Raw genomic sequence first — 23,175 nt, forward strand, 5'->3', positions numbered from 1 at the left:
ATGAAACAATAGCAGAGACAAAAGGTTTGAATTTGTTTTTCTTTTTTAATTTAAAGCAGATTATATAGTAATTTCCTGATGCTCTAATATTTATTCTTTAAAACTGAAATGTTCTTGCAAGGTAATATAAACATAGCAGGTTCAATCACCGAGTTTATCAGTTATATGATGCATGTGTTACTTACTTATGTGACAACACCCAGCTTTACATAAACTCTGAAATGCAAAATGTCTTTTAATTACATAAGTTATTACAGTACTGTTTTAAAGGAATCTTTTGGTTATATGTAAACACTATAAATTAGCTCTTTAAAAAATGACCATGTAAGACAAGTATGGCATTGACATAGTTTAAGAAACAATAAACAGCCCTAAATCTGAATACTCTCAGGGCAGAACAGCAAAAGCAGGTATTAATTTAATACTATGGAATAACATGCTGAAATTTTGACTTAGTTGAAGAATCAATACTTTTATGTGATCCCTCCTTTTGTTTTCATATTTTAAGATTTTCACCATCAGTGTTCTAAGGAACGGGCCAACTGGTACTATATATGACAGGATAATATAAGCTATTTCGAGTGTCGCCATTCTAATAGTAAAAGCCATCTAAATAAAGTCTCCTAAATATATACTGGTTTAAATTAAAATCCTGAGGAATTATAATCTCTCTACTTTATAGTTTTGATTAAGTGCAATTTGATGTATGCAGAACACTGTTTCATTTAAGGTCATTCTTAGTAAGGCATATTAAAAATAAATATAAAAGTGACAACATAATATTTAGTTTCTTGCTACAAAATCTTAGGCAAAAATATTTTTGCATGTAGTAATGGACTTTATCCATTTGCTGGCTTACAGGAGTTAAAATTTGTGCACTAAGCTTAACGGCCCTTGTCAGAATGTGCCACTGTGCTATGATAGTGGTCCAAAGCTACATGCTAAAGATTTTATTTCCATGCTCAAACACAGCTTGCACAAACTGCTTGAAGACTCTGTCCATGTAAGTGCACTTCCTTGGCCATATTCCTTCCAGAAAACCGATATGGCCTCCGCACGAAGTCAGAACCAAAGCAACGTTTGCATTTTGTTTGGCAGTTTCTACTGGTATGGCTAAAAGGGCAGGAAAAATGTTTTAAGCCTTTAACCTTCTGTGAAATGCCAGCCATTGAATAATTTCTCTTAAACATTTCTCATATTATCTATTAATAAATAGGCACAACATTAATATATGCTTAAATTTCTTACAGGGTTTGGGACCACAGCTGTATTAAAAGTAATTTTTCTCTTCATCTTTAACTTACCTTACCTGTGAGGTTTTGTTTAGTTTTTTTTTTCCTGGCTGCTGTAAAAAATTCAGCTTCATCTGTCTTTCACTCACACTGATGGAACAGCACCCATGTTAATGCATACTTAGGATTTGCTATAAATAGTGTAAGTAAAAGGACAATTAGCCCTCTAATTTTTAACTGTTATTGCAATATTCAACTTTAGAAAAGCTGAGGAACTGGAAGCTCAATTTCAATTGTATGAGACTCCAAGCACAGAACTTTTAATGTCAGGGTTGGTTTGTAAGATAAGATTTGTCTGTAAGATATCCTATCAGCTAATACATAAGATTATCATTATATCTGGTCGGCCACATGTTTACACCTGCATGTTTAGAGCACACTATGCAAACACACTGGGAGACGGTTCTTACCCTGAGGAGCCCATAACCTAAGACACAAGGTAAACAGAGAAAGAGGAAGGGGCAAACAACTCTACAAAAACACAGAAAGCTGCTCTGTGCCACCCAAGATATTAGTGGTTCTCTACTGAACAGTGACTGCTAGTGACTACATTATTTTAGGATGTAGATTATTAGACTGCATAATACGAGGATTTTTCTTTTGCTCGGTTAGTTTTCCTGATCTGATTAGCACCTTAATCCAGTTCCCCATGTTAATGCCAACATCTGAATACAGCCACAGTCAGAGCCTTCAGTGAGGTGGCCATTTAAGCAATGGCCTACAATTAGCCTAAAGTCATCAGTGAATGACACCTGAGATATGCATTGATCTGGAAATGTGTAGGAGGGAGGCTTGGGTGCCTCCTGTTTTGATTCTGCTACACATAGATGTGTGGCTTAATCAATTTCACCACCTGGGCAGTTCCCTTTGTGAAGGAAAATTGAGGTCAGTTAGCACAGACTGACACCAGAGAAAGCATATGACTTTACAAAGGGTACTTGGTGCAATGGGGTGACCCTGTTATCATTTGAGCTGGTTAACACTGCAGTGGAGCTTTATATCAAGACTGCAAACACCACAGATCCAGAAAAATTGAATTATTTAAGCAGATTCCTCTGGAGTTTTAGGTTTGCTAAGTAGACATCTGAATGAGCAGAAATTTCAGCACATTTCAGTAAAGAATGCCTTTCAAAGTTCCAGTTTTCAAGTAAGAAGCCTTATGAAATGGAAAAAAAAAATAAAAATCATACAGATTTTTGATTATTCAGGATTGACAGAAAAAGCAACAGTGAAAGAAAAATGCTTTGTCCAAAGAAGGGAGTAGAAGCAGTTTCACTGTGTCTAAAAAAAGGTTATGACAAGAAAATAAAGCTGATTTTAAATCATAAACTGCTCAGCTAAAAATGCCTTTTCACTACAACACTAAGCAGCAAGTCCTTCACAAGATTTAAGTTACTTCCTCATTTACTTTAAAATATTTTGAATCACATTCAGTTATGGGGGTGTTCACAGCCCTTTCTGACTGCACTTCCTTCAGAGACACCTTCCACTCATTCCTATTTCTTGGAGTCTGCTCCTTTACCTCTTTATACATTTGCTATCTCAAAGGTCATTATCCTTCAATAGAACCTATCTCTGCATATTACTGCCTTCTTCATAGATGTGCTCCTTACTTTCATTTGGATGCTGGCAAACTCATAGCCATGTGCTTGAGATGCCAGTTTGCCTTCATTTTTAGCAACTAGAGTGTCTTACTCTAAGCCCTTTGCTTAGCCAAAAAAGGACCCTCATCCAGAGCAAGTCACAGGAGAACCTGAGTGCAATGACTGTAGTGAACAGCTGTGCAACTTAAAATAGATCAAGGCAGAAGCACTGGACCTGTGGAGCCAAGGGAGCAGTCTGCCTCAGAGGTCCCTACCAGCAGTGCCTGGGATGACATGCTCTGTTCCACTCCAGGGCCTCAGCACAGATGCAAAACCAACTTCCTGCAGAGCTGGGTTAATGTCTGTTGTCAAGGTGTGTTACAAGCTCCCTGCCCATAACATGATGTACTTTGAGCGTGCCCTGGGGGAGCATGGACTGAGCTCCAGAGAGCAATGGGGGCTCTCTTCCCAAATATGTGAGGTTCTTTGCTGCTCAGTGCTATCCATTTCTTCCATTCCTTTCCCTCCTTTCAAAATTTCAGGCATCTAAGTAGTTTGTAGATTCCGGCATTTACTATGTGATTCTGATTCCTTACTAGGAGGAAGAAACTGCTTCTTACTGTTTCTTCAAGAAGTCCTTGGCTATTCCTTTGTTCAGTGGGAAAACTGAAAATACTGTATGCAGGATCTGGACCTTTTAAAGCAGTACTGAGGCCAGACTAAAAAGTCAATGATGCAAAAGCCTAGACTGGGGAATAGCACATGCTGAGAACATGAGATGCAGAAAACAATGTGTTAGTTATTGCAATCCAACACATGCATCATTTTCAGACTCAGCACGTGCTTGTCTGGAGTTTTGCCTGGGTTAATCTGCTCAGCAATCTCTGATCTGCCTCTCTTGGATTCTGTGGAGGAACACATTGCCATGTACAAAGAGAGTGGCTGCGATTCATGTCAGCTTCTGCTGACTGCATAGAAATTTGCCACTTATCTGTACCAAGCCATCTGCTCTTCTTCCCTCCAGTAGCCTGTGGTCCATGTTAAACAGAATCCCAGGAGAGAAGTGGGGATCAGAAGTAAACCCCATGCCTGCTTCAGCCAGTGAATCACTTTCCACACCCGTTCTGCAGTTGTCTGCCTGGTCACTGAGGGGACTAATAAATAGGCTTCTGTGCAAAGGTATGGGAAGGAATATATGAGGAGAGACAGATTTGACCTTCAAGGATCAGAGATAGGCATGAGAACTCCATCAGTCCTAATGGATTCATGATTAGCTGCTAACTGGCCTGAACATATCTCTTCACTAGCTAAAACGTGCAAAACCACGACAGTCATTCAATTTGGCAGACTAGTGTCAATGTGTAGAGAGAATGTCCCTTCCTGATAAGAAACTGCTGTACTGGGGGATTAAAAGGGAGATCATAATAAATGTCTCCTCTACTGTGCCAACCCAGCTGGGGAAGCCCTTACAGGCCAAACTCACCATTACCTCTGCATGCCTGTCATTAAGAGGTTGCCAGTGTAATCATAGCTCCCCAATCGGTTTGCTGGAGATCGTTCATTCCCAAACTGGTTGGCAGTACTGTAGTGGATGCCATGTGCTGCCTTCCTCCACACAGCTAAAGTGGCTCTTTCCTAGAAGCCTACCAGTCCTGCACTAGGATGCTGATTATTTTCCAGGCCTGGTAAGGTGCAAGCCACAAGCAGGTCTTTACACATGTAATCTTCCCCATCCTGAAATTCCCTCTATTTGTCCTTGTAACTCCTCCCCAGCAGAGTTTCTTGCTCTGGAGGTTCTTGGAAAAGAATTGAGTATATTGTGTTGCTCTTCAGTGCCAAAATGCAAATGATGCTTGGCAGTGGTGTGGTGCTTTTCTCAAGGCTGTTCCTAGGGACTGTTAGCCATCCAATAAATAAAACCACAATGCAATGTGGTTTTAAATAAAACCACAGTTTTGCAATGTAAAGGGCAGATGAATGGAGCACTGGATGTATGCATCCCAGGAGATAGGATGGCATGCCAAAAGATACCTCTGTTCACTTTTGTCCACATGCAACCTTGTACTTAAATTTCTTCTGGCCAAAATCTTTAATGCTGTTTGATCCAGCAAGCACAGACCTGTGATTTATGATCACAGAACCACAATGTAAATACTTGTATGCAGAATTACTTCATTCAAAACCAATTTGTTGTACATTCTTTACCAAAAAGAAATTATTTTCTTAATGAACAAAAGAAAAAACATGTAAGTCACTGCTGTCAGACATTCCATTTTTTGTTTGATTTCTCTCTGTTCCTTAAACTTTTAACCAGTTATCTGCCTGGCCATTCCTTGGCCATTTGGTCTCTCCTGATGACTTCATTCACCTGTGCTCTTTTACATAACAGTATGTAAAGTAACACCTAATAGCAATTACTCCAAGTTTAGATTCAGGGGGGGCACAAAAGCTTCAGAGACTTCAATAAAATATATAACTGAGCTTCAGACATGCACTTATTTGTCACAATGGATCAGGAGGGAGCTGGCATGGTACCTAGCTCCAAGGGCAGGCTTCCAGCTTGGGCACAATGCTCATCAGCAGCAATTAACTAAGCATTAGTATAGTGAAATTTAAGTCAGATGCCTAATACACGGCTTTAAGTCTCTTCAAAGAAAAATGCCACTTCAGATGAAAAGTTTAACGTGACAGTGATAATGAATGCTATCACTCCTGATTTATTTTTCACATTTACAAAATCCAAGGGTTTGACTTGGCTTTATTACGTATTTCCCGAAGCAGTGGCTTCTTTAAATCAGTTATGGTGAGAGAAGTGTCATGCAATGAAGAAAGCATTTGTTTTCATTAGTCAGTATTATGCAATATGAGAATTGCATTCCAGAATTAAACTACAGATACATCAGCTGCCAAGCTCTGTGAACTTTAAACAGCAACATTAAGGAAGGACTGCAAATTGATTGCTTCTTCATAATACTGGATTGAGATCAAATGGCCCATTTTCACAATATATTTAAAAATAACTGCTGGGAAGTACAAAGCGTACCAAAAAGCACAGGAGAAGAAATGATCAGGTACTAACAAGGCAGCATCTGCACTTTTTAAGGGAAGTGTCTCCTTAGGTCTACATTATGTAGTGACAAAGCAGACTTGGTTTTGTATCCCTCAAGCTCTGTTACTGTAAGATAGATGTCCCTGGCTTTATGGAAACTATTTAAACACAAAGGAATTCTGGCACAGCTTTCTCCCTGATGAGTTTTCTAGGCCGGTTTCCCAGCTCTTGGAAACTACAGCTACCTACAACAGAATTGGAAGGTAGCTTGAAAGCTGGTAGGTATTACTGAGAGAGATGAGGCATGAAATACCCAGTCCCTAAAGTCAATAAAAGGCTGGGGTTTGGATGAGTATGAATTTTGTGGCTTTGAATCCATGATACAGTTATGAGTGTAAACTGCCTGTGGTTGCCACAGGCTTCTATGTGTCCACGCACAGAAGTTTTTAAATAAGAAAAAAAAAAGCCAGTTGCCAGAATAAAGTCGCCTCCAAGAGTAAGACCAGCGCTTTATGTTTGCTAACATAAAACAGCTCACAGAAGATGTAAAGATGTCAAGATGAACGAACTCCAGTTCATGGAGCAGACATAAATGGCAGCAGACATAAATCCCAGGCTGCTAATCGTGTTTCCTGCCAGCACAAAGATTCCCACTGAGGGTGCACAGCACAAATGAAAAAGGAGCTAAGGATAGACAGATATAACAGAGTTGTGCTATTGGCTGGAAATCAACATTGTCCTGGTGGCCCTTTCTGAGGTAAACTTGTCTGCACAAGTACAAGAGTTTACAGCTAACAGAATTAACTCTGTGAACAAGGAATAAACGAATGCCTAACCACCCAAATATCTTCATGGAGAAAGGCTGGTTACAGTCAGAGTTTTAAGAGAAGATGGACAGTCATTACAATAGACTTTTAGCACTTCTTGTTGCAGAAGCACTGGTGTTCCACCTCGCACGCCTCTACACTTCAAGACTTCTGAGGCATCCTCACAATAGTTTAGATACCTAATTTTACACAACCAACCATCCCAGTGTTCACCAAGACTTGTGTTACTTTCACAAAACAGGTTCAAGGATTGAAATATCTACCACAGCTGTAGTCTAGGGGACTCAATCTTTGAGTAGTCAAACTATGCATCACAGAACTGCTGAGGCTATAAGGCTATATAACTCTTGATATCATCCAGTCCAACCCCCTGCCCAAGCAGGGTTACCAACAGCAGTTTTTCTAGGGCTGTGTCCAGTAAGGTTGTGAGTATTGCAATAGATGGAGACCACACAAACTATGCCAGCATTTGACCACTCTCACAGTAAAAAAGTGTTTTCTTTTGTTCAGATTGAATGTCATAGGGTCAGATCAATAGCTGTCTCTTGAGAGCTAGAGGTGAAAAGAGGATGGAGTATCTGCACTAGCTTTCATCTAGGTAACAAATGTCCCAGTCCCAGTCATAATGGGCTAGGAAAGGTTAACAAATCTTTCAGGGACTGAGGCACACTGACTGCTTTACTGCTGTTGTCACTATGCTAAACAGGTAGACCCTACCACAGTTATTGCTTATCTTTAGACAGAAACCACAACTTAACCTAGTGCTAAACAAAGAGGTGAAGCCATTGTTCTCTCTCTCAGATACTCTGTGAAAGAAACATAGCACAGCAGATCACCTCCCTAGAGTACTATGGGGGGGAAAGTCATCTCCAGGATCCAAAGACTCATAAAAATTATCTTCGGAATCACCAGCCAGATTTTATATTTGAACATAGATTTTAGGGTCACAGCCCATCCATTCTCATTTTCAGACATTATAAGCTTCTGAGAGAACAAACAACTGTCTGATTTCAAGGGGAAAAAATCGCACTGAGGTTAATAAATACAAAGGGACTAACTCTGTTTTAGAAAGCCTTTGACCTGCAAATTTTAAAGGTGCACACAGTATTCTACTACAATATTGCTATGTTTACTCAGACCTTATTTTTTTTTTTTTAAGCCTCTGTTTTGGCCAATCTAAGGGATAGGTAGTTTGGCTAATGTAGAGTCACTATTTTTCCCCCTCATATTTAGTATCTGTAACTCTTTACATTGTTAATGCAAAGCATGGATGCTTTTTGTTCTAGAGAAGAAGAAATCAGACTTTTTCTAGTGCCCTGTACTGGAGGGGCCCTTTTCATGTCACATTTGACTCTAACTGGTCTTTGAACTATAAATAGTAACAGGGATGCATGTTTCTCTATGTGTTGTACATCTGCACACAGATAAACAGTACACACACAGAGTCTCTTCCAATTCTTTAATTTATGCTTGTTGTTCTGATCTGTTTGCCTGCTCACTTTGGTTTCATGACTCATTCTGCAAGAATCTCACTTCACTTGTGGTGGCAGAAGAAAACTTCCCTGAAATAAATCAGTTGTATAAACTACATTTTTAAAGGTGCCAGGTGCCCATTGCTGATGACTGTTGGCTCAACCAGCTGTTCATTTTAGTGGTTTTCCTCTACAGGAACAAGCATATATTTTCAGAATAGTTAGCAACAGGGTTTTAATCTTCAGAGGAAAAGCAAAATGTTCATAATCATCACGTGTTTGGCATGAAATGGAAAATGGAGTTTTCAGCCTGTTATTTAGCTGATATTGATGCTTCTTATTAATTTCAACATGCCCCCGTCTAGGAGCTCACCTTGTGTGTCTCTCCTCTCTTACCCTAGATTTCAGCCTACATGATTAGATATAATTAATCTGACTTAATTGGGATTTTTTACTTTTAATTTACAGGTACTGGAGGTGACACTGAGATCAGCACATGAGGATTTCATGTCATCTCAAACATAAGCAACTCCCAGACATTCTTTGTGTGAACTTAAAGAATGGCAATTAAAAAACCCACTTGTTTCCAGATTGAATTCTGAATGTCTACATCCAGACATCAGAATCCAAATTCCTTTTTTATGGGTTCTCTTCATACTTGGTGAACAAAAACAGGTGCTTCTGAGAGGGCATTACATCTGGTATCTTCCTTACAGTGAGATAACTCACACCCTAAATGTGCCTATTTGTTTCTTTTGACTGTAAAGACTCCAGTAATGAGACCATCCCATATATTTCTGCATTCTGTACTAATCAAGTCTCTCCATCATCATCTGTTTTATATGTGTTTAAATTTAACTGCAAGACTGAGCCCTCTATGGAAGTTTTGATCCTATGTGCAAGTAAAAATTTAAGTACACTTCTACACATAGGTCTGAGTTTATTCTCAAACATATGTAGTTTGTCTTAATGACTGGATATACAGATAAACATATTTTAAAAAGCTTAAACTTACCATGAGCTGGCGAGAAAACATCATCCACAGAGTTTAGACATAACACTGGAATTCCTACTGATTTCAGTTTGCGACATGGGCTAGCATCTTCATAGTAATCATCAATCGAACGGTAGCCAAACATGACTGAAGTGAACTGCTTATCAAATTCTCTAACAGTTCTAGCCTGAAGTACAGAATTCAGACAGGGAACTATGTCAGCACTTGGAAAACAGCATCCAGCTCAAGCAGAAGTAGCATTTTCACATACCTTCATCACAAGATCCATATCAAATAATTTCTCCAACATTTGTCGATGCCTAAAACGAAGGATAGAAATACTGGAGGGCTTCTCTTTTTGTTATGTAAACAAATGTAGAAGTTCTCTGCTTTACAGGTACATATACATTTACAGAAGTAACTGTCTAACATGCTTGTTTTTAATTTTCTGTAATATTAAATATTTGTCTGGAATCCAGGAGCAGAATAATTGTTCATTCATATGTAGGCACATCCATCAATATGGTAAAAATCTGCATAAGCCATGAGAAAGATGCCAAAGATAAGACAACTTAATATTTGGGAATACAAAATACACCCTGATTTCATAAAGCAAATGATGAACTAGGCCTTTCTGTGCTTTTGCAGTCAACACCAACTTAATTATTATATATGCAAATCTACTCAAAGTCAATATGTGGAAGTCTAAAAATTTCCAAAGTCCATTTATTTCATCCATAGATACAGAAGTACATTGGGCTTGTTGTGAATCCCTTGAGCAGCATATAAATTTAGTCACTTTGATGACAAACTTTCTTGAAAAGATCCTTTTGATTTCAAAACATACCAAATAATGCACAAAGAACAACTAGAGCTGTTACAGCATTAATTTTGCCAATATTTTTATACCTGCTGTTGATCTCATGTTAAAATCCTTCCACCTTGCTACATAGTTGAGAAGGCAACTCACCTGCTGATAGAGGATTGTAGACAAGTGGTCAAGTAATAGTTGAAAAGAAGCCAGTTTAGTGGCTTCTCCAGAGATTCTACAGATTCAAAAACATTCCAACCCGCAGAGAAAATTGCAGCTGCCATTAAAGGAGTGTCTCTGCCAGTTTTGCCCAGGTAATTTAAAAGAAGCATGCTACAAATGAAAAACAGAAACATACATACTATCAAACTGTTTGCTTCAATTTAGAGGAAATGTAACAGTCAGCAATGTTTTTGTCTGTTTTTCAATAGCTTCTCCTATGAGTCCTACAGTTGTGCCTTAGTACACCTAGAAGGTAGTCACACAACATATGACTCATTAAGTTTACTTTCTCTACTACCAGAGAGGAACAGGGCGCGCTGTAGGGTGTGAGTAGGAGTGCATTTAGAAATAGAGGTGTACTAGTCTTACTTAAATCACTAAAGGGAGGGGAAATTCAAATGATTCTTACTCATGGAACAAGTATTAGTATTAACAGGTGGTAGTAACTTTTACCATCTTAGAAGCTCTTGGTCTTCCTGATATGATAAATCTGACCAGTGTGCCTGACAAATGCAACCTGCCCCTGGTACACCTGTCTCACTATGAAGAAGTCTTTTGAGATTAAGGTAGTGCCATTACCTCACCTCACACATGGAAGAACAAAGTGTATGAAGAATGAAGTCTTGGATAGTGAATAAAACTAGAGAAACAAAATTATGACCCAAATAGCTCAGGTCTTGTCTTTCTGACCAATTGCAACTTACAGTCTCTACTGCTAATGTACACTTGAGTTGAAAATGGGGGGAGTTCACAAGTATCTACTCTTCAAATGTAGAAAAAACAAAACAGCAAGAAGAGAATAAAATAAAAATACTGATGGAAAAGCTCTAAGGCTTTATTGCCTGAGACCATAAAGTTTACAAGAAGCATTTTAATACCAAGTCTTCAACACAAACCACTACAGTTAATTAGTAACATTAAGATGGCTCCCTGGAATGCCACACTCTGTACCTTGGATCATCTACTGTACTTCAGGAGACAGTAACCTTTAGCAAAGACATTATGAACCAGCCTTCTATCACTAGAGACTTTATCCCTCTGCACTACCTACCACATCTTAGGACAGCAGTCCAATAAATCAACCAAAATAGGAATTGCAGTAGCAGAAGAAGCACTTCTCTAACAGAATTCACATAGTATATATGTGGTAGAGAGAAGGCTTAGGAATGTTACAAAATAAAGTCCCTGTCCACAATAATACCTACTGAAGGTAGCAGAACAGGTGGTATTTCACTTACATTTATATACGTCTGTGAAGTGAATATCTATTTCAATTCTTAGCTGGGGCAAATCTGTCTTATAGAGATTGTCTGATCATTGAGAAAATTCTGAAAAGCAATAGATGGTAAAAAAACTCCTGTAAGATTAAGACAAGTGGATGATTTTTGCAGTATGTCCCTGGTGAGATCTTTACTCCTGCTTAATTTTAAACATGCAATGCTCCAATTAATTTTGAAGCATGGAAATAGTTCTCATGTAGACGATTAGAGACTATTCCAGTCTTCTGTACAATTAAACATATGCTCAGGATTTTAAGAACATATTGGAGGGGGAAGGTGGAACACCTTGCCTAAAATAGCCCAGTGGTACTGGTGACATGTAAGGCAGGTACAGAACACAGATTCCCTGTGCCATTGTAACAGACTTTGCCAGTATTTTGGATACCATAAGTAGGTTAAGCCAAGGACAGAAATGACACTAAGAGTTGATGTGGCCTTTTGTACTAGTCACAGAACTTCCAGCTTCTATCACACCTTCAGTCCTTCATAATTGCCAGGCACAGGGACTTGTAGCCATCCCAGCATCAACTGCCACAGCAAGGCACAAGCAGACCAGATTTCTGGAGAGTATTGAGGACAACATTTTGATATACAATCAGGGACCTAAATAGGAAACATTCTATGGATCTGCTATTCAAATGTAAGGAAGAACTGGTAGAGAAGATGCAGAACAGTCTTGGCCACTGGTGGTGGATATTTAAGGTGAAAAGTAAGTCGGTAAGTTAAGCAGCAGAATTACAATACTGGAGAGAGTTGGCTTTCATTTGCTCAGGGATCTAGTTAGCAAGATCTCACATTAGATGGCCCTGATAAGCAAAGGGGACTTAAAGGATAAGCAAACATAAAGCAAAAATGTGATACATTCTGATATGCAGGATGCTGAGCAAGTGGCAGAAGAACACATGGAGGGAAAAAAACCCTTCTGATCAATTTCAAGGTGGAAGAGGGGCGGGTCTACCTGGGAGAAACAGTCATTGCCTAAGCATGCAGGGATTCACTTAGGAAAACTGAAGTTCAGCTGGAGCTGGAACAAGCAAGGGATGTGGAAGACAACAAGAGAAAGGTTTCTGCAGCAAGAAAGGCTTCTGTAAGTCTTTTGGTACAAAAGAAGACTCAGAAAAAACAACATCCTCAGAACAAACAACATTCTCTTCTTTCCTCTCATCAGTGAAGCCAGTCATCTCTTCATAGAATGTAATCAGATCACCTGGGCATGTTTTGATGAGAACAGTCACCATTATTCCTCATATGCCCGGAAATGGTTCCCAGAGGATCTTCCCAAAGAACTGAAGTTAGGCTGACCAGCCTTTTTCCCTCCCGAGACCACTATTCAACAGAACAGGGAACCTAGTGATTAAAGATTCGTGAAAAAGCAGAGAATACCAGTATGGAACAAATATGTATTTATCTCAAAGCTCCTACAAGTCATTGATACACTGATGTCAATATATAGTATTATATATTAATATCAATATATATGAACTGCATCTGCCCATCCACCACAAAATTTTTCCGAGAAAAGGGAAGTCTCAGGAAGTTACCACTGTGTCTGCAGTATTCCTAAGGAAAATTCTCATCTGCTATGATTATTGTTAAATAATTGCAGCAGATGAGGAGGCTGCTGGAATATTTCAGCTAGCTTCTAGCAGTGATTTTTTTTTCTCCTAAGAAACTGTGCTATCATTGTCTGTTCTCACTGTGCTTTCTTGGAGAGGAGCCAGGACACAGCAAGTCTTAATACCACATGCTCTACCAATCCATACCGGTTTGAACAACAATACTACTTCTTGCTTCTGAGCCAGACAGAGCAGATATCCACACCTCTCCCTACCCACACATTGCAGAACACAAACAGAGTGAACACAAATCTTATTGGCAGAGGTTGCTGTGGAACATGGTGCATTAGCTCAAAATCCTATTTTATATCCCTCTGTTCCAAAGACAGCCTCCATAATTTTCAAAGACTATATTACCTACCTGTTTGGCTGTCAATCTGCCTATCACTGTTTTCTATCTTTCTCCACCCCCCTACCCCAATTTTTAAATGTTAGCCAATTTCAACCATCCCTGACACAGAGATAAAAGCCCCAAAGATATGAAGTTTCTAAAAGCCTTCTGCATATTAACTGTTGGAGAGAAACCCAACTTGCTTGCAGTTCAGTAAGTAATGCGAGTATTCCAGAGTAATAATTTACAATCAGGCTACACCAGTCTTATGATCACAGTTAAGCTGAGACTTGTGTTACACAACCTTACCCTCCCATAGAAACACCTGCTGCCATGAATGGAGCTGAGGGGTGCAAGCTATGCACATGATGAATAACAGCCTCTAAATCCTCTGTATTAGCTGCACAGTAAGTCCTTGGTGTCTGTAAGGAGTCAAGAGAGAAAAAAATGCCATCATAAGCTTTTGTATTATCCTTTAAGGACAAAGCAAACTGAACAGTGGATCATTATATAAGAAGATAAATTTAGCATTTATTGTGAAGCTTCACTAAATGGCAAATATAAAGCCAGAGTGTTTCACAAGGAGGTGAAGGAAGGAGTTATACTTGTTATCATTCCAAAATAAAAGTGGTACAGGTATCTTCAGTATCTGCAACCTTCAGGTCATTTGACAAAATCTGAAAGAGAACAACGTGCTAAACTAGACAGAACTAGACCAGAACTAGATAGATACTGATATTTTTAAAATACCCCTAGGAAATGGAAACAATATAAAGGCTGTGGTTTACAGAAAAGGAAGTTATGACAACAATTTTACTATATTCACTCACATTCAAATGCAAAAGAAAGCATTAGATTTCAAGTTCTGTCAGCATCTGAAAACTAACCCATATTTAGATTCTACATACAACACAACCAAATAAACAGATAAATAAATTCCCCAGTGTGGTTTACCTAATTTAGTAAAGTATTCTAATAACTAAAACAATGAAACATATATTATCCATTCCTTATCCATCATTGGTGTCTCTTTAAATCCTGAATTGAGACTTGGAATACTTCTGCTGGCATCAGATTGGGTAACCCCTTGGGTAAGACTTGGTTCACTTCTCTGCTATGGAAGGATAAGCACAACTTTTGAGCCTCCCCTGCACAGACACCTAGAACAGGCCACATAGTCCAACTTGAGGGACTATCTGGAGCAGTATGAAGGAGATAAGTCCATTTGGGCAGCACAGGAACCACAGTAACATAAGTTTTTTTTCCTAATGCTGTTGTCCATATCTCACCTACAGAGAAATAAAGTTTTGTATCTTAGAGTTGCTACTAACATGCTCATGACCTGGACTTAACTATAGGACTGAACTGCCAAAATTCAGTGAAATATTAAAACTAAATATAAAAATACATAACTATGAGTTAATGAAACTTTTCTGTTGCCTGAAGCAATGATGGACTTCAAGGGTGTTTTTTTAAAATTACTTTACTTAAACTGCCTGGCTATTTGTGGGTGATTTAAACAACATTAAACTAATCACTTAAAACCCATTTAACAAGAATATTGAAATGTTGACATCAAAGATTAAGAAATGGAAAGAAAAGCTAAATCTAGATAATTAAAACTGAAGACATTTTTAATTTCCACTTACATTGTATTTCTATTTCTCAATCGCATGAATCACTCTTCTCTGTTTTACATCCTATTAATTATAATTGGTGTGAATGTGTTTTATTTTAATTGAATTGTCAACTTTACAAGGAAAAATAAATTATTTTTGGTAACTAGGATCTAATGCATTCTAAGTGAAAGCGTATTTGATGAAAGTTTATAAAACTAGAGATGTATCTTCCATTTTAAATTCAGATAATTTCAGACAGTTTAATGTCTGAAGCTATATATGCTTTGTATGAAGATATTTTCAAACACCATCTTAGCTTACAGTGGCTGTGGTCAATATAATACTTGATTATTCCGGAGCAATAATTCACAATAGCTTTCAATAATCAGTGAGAACAGTATTCTTTAAATAACTATTATTTGTTGTAAATTTGAATCTATCTTTAAAGTGACTAGAAAAAGAACTGCTTACATAACTAATTTCTACTGTGGTGTTTAACTCTGCTTCAGACTCATTAAGTAGGGATTTTATACGAAAACGTTGAAATCTCTTTGCAGAAAATGTGATAATTTCAGCTGGTTTGCTGCACCACAAGAACTTATAAAGCTTAAAGATGTAAATCCGATTACAGTAAAATACACACAATGTATCCGAACAAGGGATCTTTTCTCTAAATGATTCAGAAATTCATCAATAAGGACTTTGTGTGTCACAAAACTGCTTTGTAGATCCATCTCCAGAAGTATGCAGAAAACTACTCTTAACATGGCAATATTTGCATTGAAATGCTTTATCTGATTATGGGAAAACATTCTGAGTTTTTTAAAGTTTGAAACCAAGGGATTAAAAAAATGCAAAACAATACCGAGTATTATGCTTACATTCATTCCAGCTGCAGAATTGTCAACAGAAGGCATATGAAAAAACAAAGCTTATTCAGCAATATTTCATCATGCCTTGTCCCTAGCTGCAGAAAATATTTAGGTTCAAGATTTTTTCACCTGAGGAATGGCCAGTTATTTTTAAGCAAATATGATATGTTTGTCCCAAAAAAAGTCCTCTGTAGCTGAGTTTGTGTCATGGAGAAAAATATGAGAACACATTTAACCTTCAGGATATAGATATCCATATAAAGCTGGTTTATTGGTTCACTAACATGTAGAAAGGATCAATTTTAATGGCACACTTTTTTAACCATATCAAAAATATAATAAATATAATTAAATATTTATTTCCCAGAAATAAAATTCTGGGAAAGAAATTACAATGGATTACATTTGGATATGTATGTTAAATCAATGGGAGAAAACTGCAATGACTGAGCAGAGATGTGCACATTTTAATTACTGCACTATTTTTGGAAAGAAAATGTAAGGATTGTTCACTGTAATGTTACAGATACTATTAATTGAATAATTTCCTAAAGTGAAATGTTCAGAAAAAAATGGTGAGATGACCCTTTAGGGTTTCAAAATAAAAAAATATTATTGGAACATGACTGATCTACCAGATGGCTGACTTCTCATCTCTGCATTTTCAACCCATGCTCTGACTTTGTCTCATTTAAATCCAACTGTACAAATAGGCACAAATGATTTCATAATTACCACTTATAAATGAGAGATATTTATCATAGAAGTCATCCTTACCAAAAGCTCCTCGCCAGCAATTCCTCGATTGTTAAAAACCACGCATCTAAAAATTGAGACAGTAAATTCAATTGTGCACGTTGTTAATTTCACCAAAAGAGATAAGCATACACACACAAAAAAAGAAAATGCATAAAGAAAAATGAGCCACTTCTATGAATAAGTTCAGCACATAAATATTTACAGACCTATAGATCCTAGAGGCAGACCTATGGTGGAACAAACTTTCTACCAAAACGGAGTTCAGCGGGACTGTCAGAGCTCTGGGATTTGTCAAGGTCAGATTGCAGGGTGAGAGCCCCAAGATTTAGCTGAAAGTGGACCAGACATGTCCTGCCTGCACTCTGCCATGAGCTCTGCCAGTGCAGGGCCCAGCCTAAAGCTACTCTCTGAGAAAAGAACGTCAGAGATCTGTGTGTAGACATCCCTCAAAGCCACGTAATTCTATTAAATTGGAAGAAATGAGCCAAGTCAAAATGATAATTACAGCTGGATCTAAGTTGCAGATTCTTGGGAATGTTGGGTTTTTTTCATCTGGTACAGCAGAAGTTTCTGGTCTCTCTTGGTTGGTGGGAATCTCTGAATCTTCCAGCAGTATTACCCTGATTTATAAATCCATACTTTCTCAATAAATATTACTTTTCTATTACTCTTCTACCATCTCACTGAAATAGTTTTATAATATACATAGTTAGATAGGTTAAAGGCATGAAAAAAACCCTTATTTTGGTATTTTTATCAAATGTTGCTGTTTAAAAACAAAATTATAGCATTCTCTAAATCTGACCTAAAGCCCTACTTTTTAATGTTCTATCTTCTTCCCTTAGGGAAGAAGATCTATAACTTCAAGGAATACTTTAAAAATTAATAGTAACAAGTTATTACTATATAATACATATATTTTATATATATATAATTAAGAGATAGCCAAATGTAGATAAAAGCTAATATATACAGATTCGAAGAACTTACTGGAGTCAGCACCAGAAGCCAGTCTGCAAAGACAAAATCTAATATTCCAAATACAGATCCTGGAGCAATGACAACTTATTTTAATGCGCAGCAGCAGCAATATGGTTACATAAACGAGTCTACTCATCTGCTAATCCACTTATGTTACCCAACTCTGACCAGAAGCCTTCAGAATGAAACTAAATAACACAGTGACAAGGAAGAGGCGACAGACCCCCTCAAACACCATTAGTAACAGTAGGCTAGCTCTCCTTTCTGCACTCAGGAGTTTGAGGCTGCTGAATCAAGCAATTTTGGCAGTCAGAAGCTGAACTCCACCAAGGCCTACTGCCAGCAACCCATCCAGACACATGTCCTGAAGCTGAATACAAACTCTTTCTAGAAAGTGTAAAGGTTAACACCCAATATAATATAATAACTTAAGAAGCAGCAGCAAAGCCCCATGCAGACTTAGCTGGCTTTCATTGCAATCTCTGGGGCACATCTGTAGATATTAGAACTGCCCTTCCAAACATACTGCCTGTTATATAATTCCACAGTGATTATTATTACTAATAACACTTTCTTACATAAACTACTGTATTCAGATCTCATTTGCCTTAGGAAAGCATCTGATACATATACATACTGATATTGGATCCTACCAGAAGCAGCAAAAGGAATAGCAATGAAAAACAACAGTACCTGTATCCCAGTGTCTCACTTTGATGGATCATATGAAGAATGTAGGATTCCCTGCTTGTTCCTGTCAGGCCAGGCAATAACAGGACAGTAGGTCTTGTGCTGGCATCTGGATAATATGAGCTGTCATTATTATCAAACCAATCCAACGAAATCTGTCCTCCATCTGCTGTTTTAATGAGCTCACTGAAAGGTACATTTTAAGAGAACACTGATTAGATTGAAAAATACATACATGCAGTTTACAAATTACCAGGTATGAATTCTGCATCTTTCATTATGCTTTAATGCTCAAAGTGCCACCTGACTAGGCATGTCTGCATTCAGAAAGAGTTACACCTACAGCTGACAAGAGTTAGAACGGTCAATTTGCAGAGTTATTCCTGTTCAGTAAATGAAGACAGTGAATGAAGACATGCCCTTTCATAAATTGCTGCTGATGTACTGGAAGCTTGTAACTAATGTGATTTTTGGCACTGCTTTGTATTTTATACAGGCATTTTTGTGTACTGCAGATTTCCTTTGAATCATCTGAGAATTTTTTGATAGCATGCTGGGTAATGTGATACACATTTATTGCATTTATTTTCCTCTTCATCCGAAGAAGCAGAGTGCATAATGGATTGTTATGTTTTAAACATGCAGAACACGGACACACACTACTGCATCTTTCACCCCGTATCAAAACAAACTGTGCTAGAAGGCACTCTTATAGCATATGTCTTAATAATGCAACAAATATTGTAATATCTCCAGAAGCTATGCATGCATTAAACAATGACAAAAAAGTTTTGTTCTTTTTTTTAGAAACATACAAATCTTTCCACTGCCTAAAAATTTGGACAGTTAAAGGGCTACTTTCATAATTTAGAAAATAGTTATCCAAATGGAGAAGAGATATCCAAACATGTAGATAAAAGCTAATATATACATATTTGAATGGTTCAAGGGAGTTGCTGTGGAAACTACTGATATGTAAGCCTACCTTGCATTTAATTTCTCTTTGGAAATTCTTGGTAGTGACTACTGAAGATTTTAAAGGTGACCAGCTTCGTCAGACTCATTAGCTCAGCTTTGCCCTTTTCCAGTAATGGGAAGTAGATGCAATGCTAGTGAGTACTGCCAACATAATCTAAATGGTGCAAAATAAGCACTGCCCCAAGGAACTATGTTTTTTCTCTCAAAACCCTTGAAATAAAAGTGCACAAGAAGGAGTAGAAAAAGTGGACATGGCCATACCACTGAAATGTTTCCTAGTTACTAAAACTAAGGGAAGCTGCTAAATGCTAAATCTATTCTACCGTGCAAGCAGAGCTGAAACAACTTGTGTTGCATCCAGGTTCCGGCGCATAAAAGTCCTTCTCCTTAGGTCTTGTGCCAAATGCCTCATTTGCCAGACTAAGTCTCATTTCTGTGTGAAAGAGATCAGCTGAGGACAAAAAATAAATATAAGGGAATTTTTTTTCCCTCTTAGAATTTAGGCATGAAAGAACACAACATAAACTCCACAGGTAAAACTTACTCTGAAAAAACCCAGAAGTTTTGTATATTCAAAAGAAGGCTGAATGTGGCCATGTCATAGTTAAGGTAAAACACGTTAGTTTAATGGACAGATACAGTGACTGCATGACCTTTGTACAACTATGGCATTTGAACACCAGAATATTTGATTAGCCAAGTAAATGTGCTGCCATACAGAGGAGCCTCAACAGGCTGCAGAAGTGGGTTGGACTTCATGAAGTTCAGTGAGGGGAAGTGCAAAGTCGTGTGCCTGGGAAGGAACACTGCCATGTACCAGTAGAGGCTGCCCATCTGAGAAACAGCTTGGCAGAAAAGGACCCGAGGGTCCTCCTGGTGGACACCATGAACATGAGCCAGTAATGCGCCCTTACAGGAAAGTTGGCCAAAAGTCTGGAGGCTGTGAAGGCTTAGGAGGAGTAGAGCCAGCAGATTGAGGGAGATGATCCTCCCCGCTATGGAGCACTGGTGAGGCCACACCTGGAGTGCTGAGTCCACCTCTGGGCTCCCCAGTCCAAGGCAGACATGGACATACTGGAGAGAATCCAGCAAAGGGCCGCAAAGATGATGAACAAACTGGAGCCTATCTCCTGTGAGGCGAGGCTGGGACTGCTCAGCCTGAAGAAGAAAAGGCTCAGGGGGAAGTTAGCAATGTGTTCACATACCTGAAGGGAGAGTGCAAAGAAGATGGAGCCAGGCTCCTTTCAGTGGTGCCCACTGTCAGAACAAGAGGCAATGGGCCCAACCTGAAACATGGGAGGTTCCTTCTGAATATCAGGAAACACACTTTCAATGGGAGAGTGACCGAGCACTGGCACAATTTGCCCAGGGGTATTGTGCAGTCACCATCCTTACGGAAATCCAAAAGCTATTTTGACATGATCTGGGGCCACTGGCTCTGGGTGACCCTGCTTGAGCAGGGGAGATGGACTAGGTGACCTCCAGAGGTCTTTTATGACCTCATCCACTGTGTAATCCTGTGAACATATAACCACATCAGTTCCTATATTGTCACCCATATTTCTCCGGTACAAAACTCCCTGAGCTAAAATAGGGCCATTTGGGAACACTGACTTTCCAAACCTACTTCATATTGAACCCATGATAAAGAGAGTTCCATGTCCATGACAAAGTTGTAGAAGTGGGCATAAAGCAAAAAAAAATTAGGCACAAACTTGTGAGTTTGACAATGAGTGTGACATCAAATCAATCACTTTCCAGAATAAAGGCACTTACTTCCTGTACTGTACTTGGGGTCTAGATGTGATAAAGGGGCGCAGGAGAGTCTGTACCCGACCTTCCCAGCACCAAATTGTGGGATAATAAGTTTCTGTCACAACAGGGCAATATTCCTCCAGAAAGCGGCAGAAACGGTCATTGCTTGCCACGAGCTGGGGTTTCTAGGAAAAGAGACTACAGTCAGACATGGGCATTCTTATGAAACAAACTAAAATCAAATAAAGAAATAAGGCTTATTTAGATCCTCTCTCATTGAGCTAATTTCTTTCATATAATCATTTGCAATGCTTTTATCTTTCATGAGAGAGAGATAAATAAATGAAAACCCAACAAAATGCCAAAATGCCCAAGCGAAAAGTGAAACCCATTAAGCATAATGGATTTGTTGCCTATTTCTAATAACATACTGATCTAGCTCTACTTTTACCAGCATTGTATCTTCACTGCCAAATTAAAATCACACTGTTTCTTAGCAGGCAAGAAAGATTTTATCAAGTCCGTTTTCTTGGACCGCACAAAAAATTACATTTAATTCATGCATGCACTTTGACCGCAGTACCTTTTTTAACCTGGTAGGGACTTCTCCCATCTCATTCTACAGTGCACAAGTGCATCGGTTCCTCCTCTCTAACAATGCTCTGCATGCAGACAATTTGCTTTCAGTTTTCATTTGTATACCAATTAGCAGAGAAAAGTAAATCAAGCATCTCAGGTTTTAGCAACAACATTTCTTATACCTCTCTGTCACAATGACTCCCCAACGTGCAAGCATTAATAGGACAATAACAGACGCTTTGAAGAAAGCCATTCCACATAAACAGCTGTAATACACATCCTCCCTTCGTTTTTCTCCTCTGACCAGAATCAAGTACCCTCTTCTCTATGAAGAGGAAGGCTATGTTCTCGGCGGTTCTCTGAAGGACTGTGGCAACACTCAGGTTCTCGACGGTCAAAAACCTTTTGATATGCGTATTTTCAGTTGATTACGCATTCAACGAGGCGCTCTCACCACGGGGCCACTTCAGATCTCATCAGGCTCACCGTATCCAAGTAATTTGCGATTGCCTAATTTATCTGTAAAACTACTGCTGATGAAGAGATGCCCAAGAGCTCTCCAGCCCCCAAAACGCTGCCATGGTGCCTTCAGAGGTACCTAGGATGGTACCGACAGGGACACAAGGGCAGCAAAACTACTTTACCACCTGCCCTGCTAGCGAACCAAGTAGGTCGGGTTTGTATTGTGGAGGGTAGTCTCCTAACCTCCCTTTCCAAACCATGGCCCACGGCCAAGCTCCCTCCAGCTGGTACAGCTGCATTTCGGGGATAGCCGAGAGCAGAGCCCCTTCCCCTCCCAGACCCAGCAGGACCAGGGGAGCCCTCCCTCGCCGCAGGCCTCCGGGGGTCGCCGGCGGCCCCCGCGGAAGACGCAGCCCCGGGGAGGGGCGGGAGGCTGCGCTGCCGGGCCCCTGTGGGGTTCGAGAGGGCTTTCGCCGGCCAGGATGCCGGGACGGCACCTCCAGGGGACGGACGAGGGCTGTGAGGACAAGGCGGCCGCAGAGCCCTGTCCCCCAGCCACTCCAGGTGCGATCCCCTCGCCTAGGGGCGGTGGGTCGCCGTGACCTTTCGGGACTGTCCCCATCGGCGGGACACCTGCGGAGCCCGCCCGCCCCGCCGCCCTCCCGCTCACCTTGGCGATGCTGTTGAGGTAGTAGCAGGCGTAGGCGACGCCGAAACCCAGTACCAGGGACAAGCCCACGCCGGAGCCGAAGAACCCCACGCGGACCTGGCTCTCCAGGTAGAGGGAGAGCTCCCTGGTCAGCACCTGCCAGTCCATCGCACACGGGGGTCGTCACGGCAGAACACCACACCCCGGCAGCCGCGGGCGAGCCCACCCCAGCGCCGAGGGAGGAGGAGGAGGAAAGGGAGGAGGAGCTGGCGCCAGCCTCCCGCTGCCGCTGCCGCTGCCCGCTCCGCGCTGCAGCGCCGCCCCGGGACCGCCCCGCCGCTGCCGCCGGGGCCT

The 23,175-nt window shown here is 39.8% G+C and overlaps 1 protein-coding gene across 1 annotated transcript; it reads right to left on the minus strand.

The window, feature by feature from the left end:
* Positions 1-25: 25 nt before the first annotated feature.
* ABHD3 (abhydrolase domain containing 3, phospholipase) lies at positions 26-23,058 on the minus strand. The gene is made up of 9 exons (XM_066329725.1): positions 22,843-23,058; positions 21,153-21,316; positions 18,402-18,584; positions 16,746-16,791; positions 13,787-13,899; positions 10,188-10,361; positions 9,489-9,537; positions 9,239-9,404; positions 26-1,113 (listed from the first exon to the last, which is right to left on the minus strand). The coding sequence occupies exons 1-9, from the start codon at positions 22,987-22,989 to the stop codon at positions 935-937; spliced, it is 1,221 nt and encodes a 406-aa protein (XP_066185822.1). The 5' UTR covers positions 22,990-23,058; the 3' UTR covers positions 26-934.
* Between the last annotated feature and the right edge of the window lie 117 nt (positions 23,059-23,175).

Source organism: Sylvia atricapilla, chromosome 1 (genome assembly GCF_009819655.1).
Source record: "Sylvia atricapilla isolate bSylAtr1 chromosome 1, bSylAtr1.pri, whole genome shotgun sequence".
Lineage (NCBI taxonomy): Eukaryota > Metazoa > Chordata > Aves > Passeriformes > Sylviidae > Sylvia > Sylvia atricapilla.

What these genes read in the sequence shown, in the direction of transcription:
- ABHD3 (XM_066329725.1), bottom strand. Translation starts at nt 22,989, where the DNA reads ATGGACTGGCAGGTGCTGACCAGGGAGCTCTCCCTCTACCTGGAGAGC. An exon ending in GCAGGTGTTTCTATGGGAGG is followed by an intron (nt 10,362 to 13,786) that starts GTAAGGTTGTGT and finishes TTTCATTTGTAG; the next exon opens with CATGCTTCTTTTAAATTACC. An exon ending in ATATGGATCTTGTGATGAAG is followed by an intron (nt 9,405 to 9,488) that starts GTATGTGAAAAT and finishes TCTGTACTTCAG; the next exon opens with GCTAGAACTGTTAGAGAATT.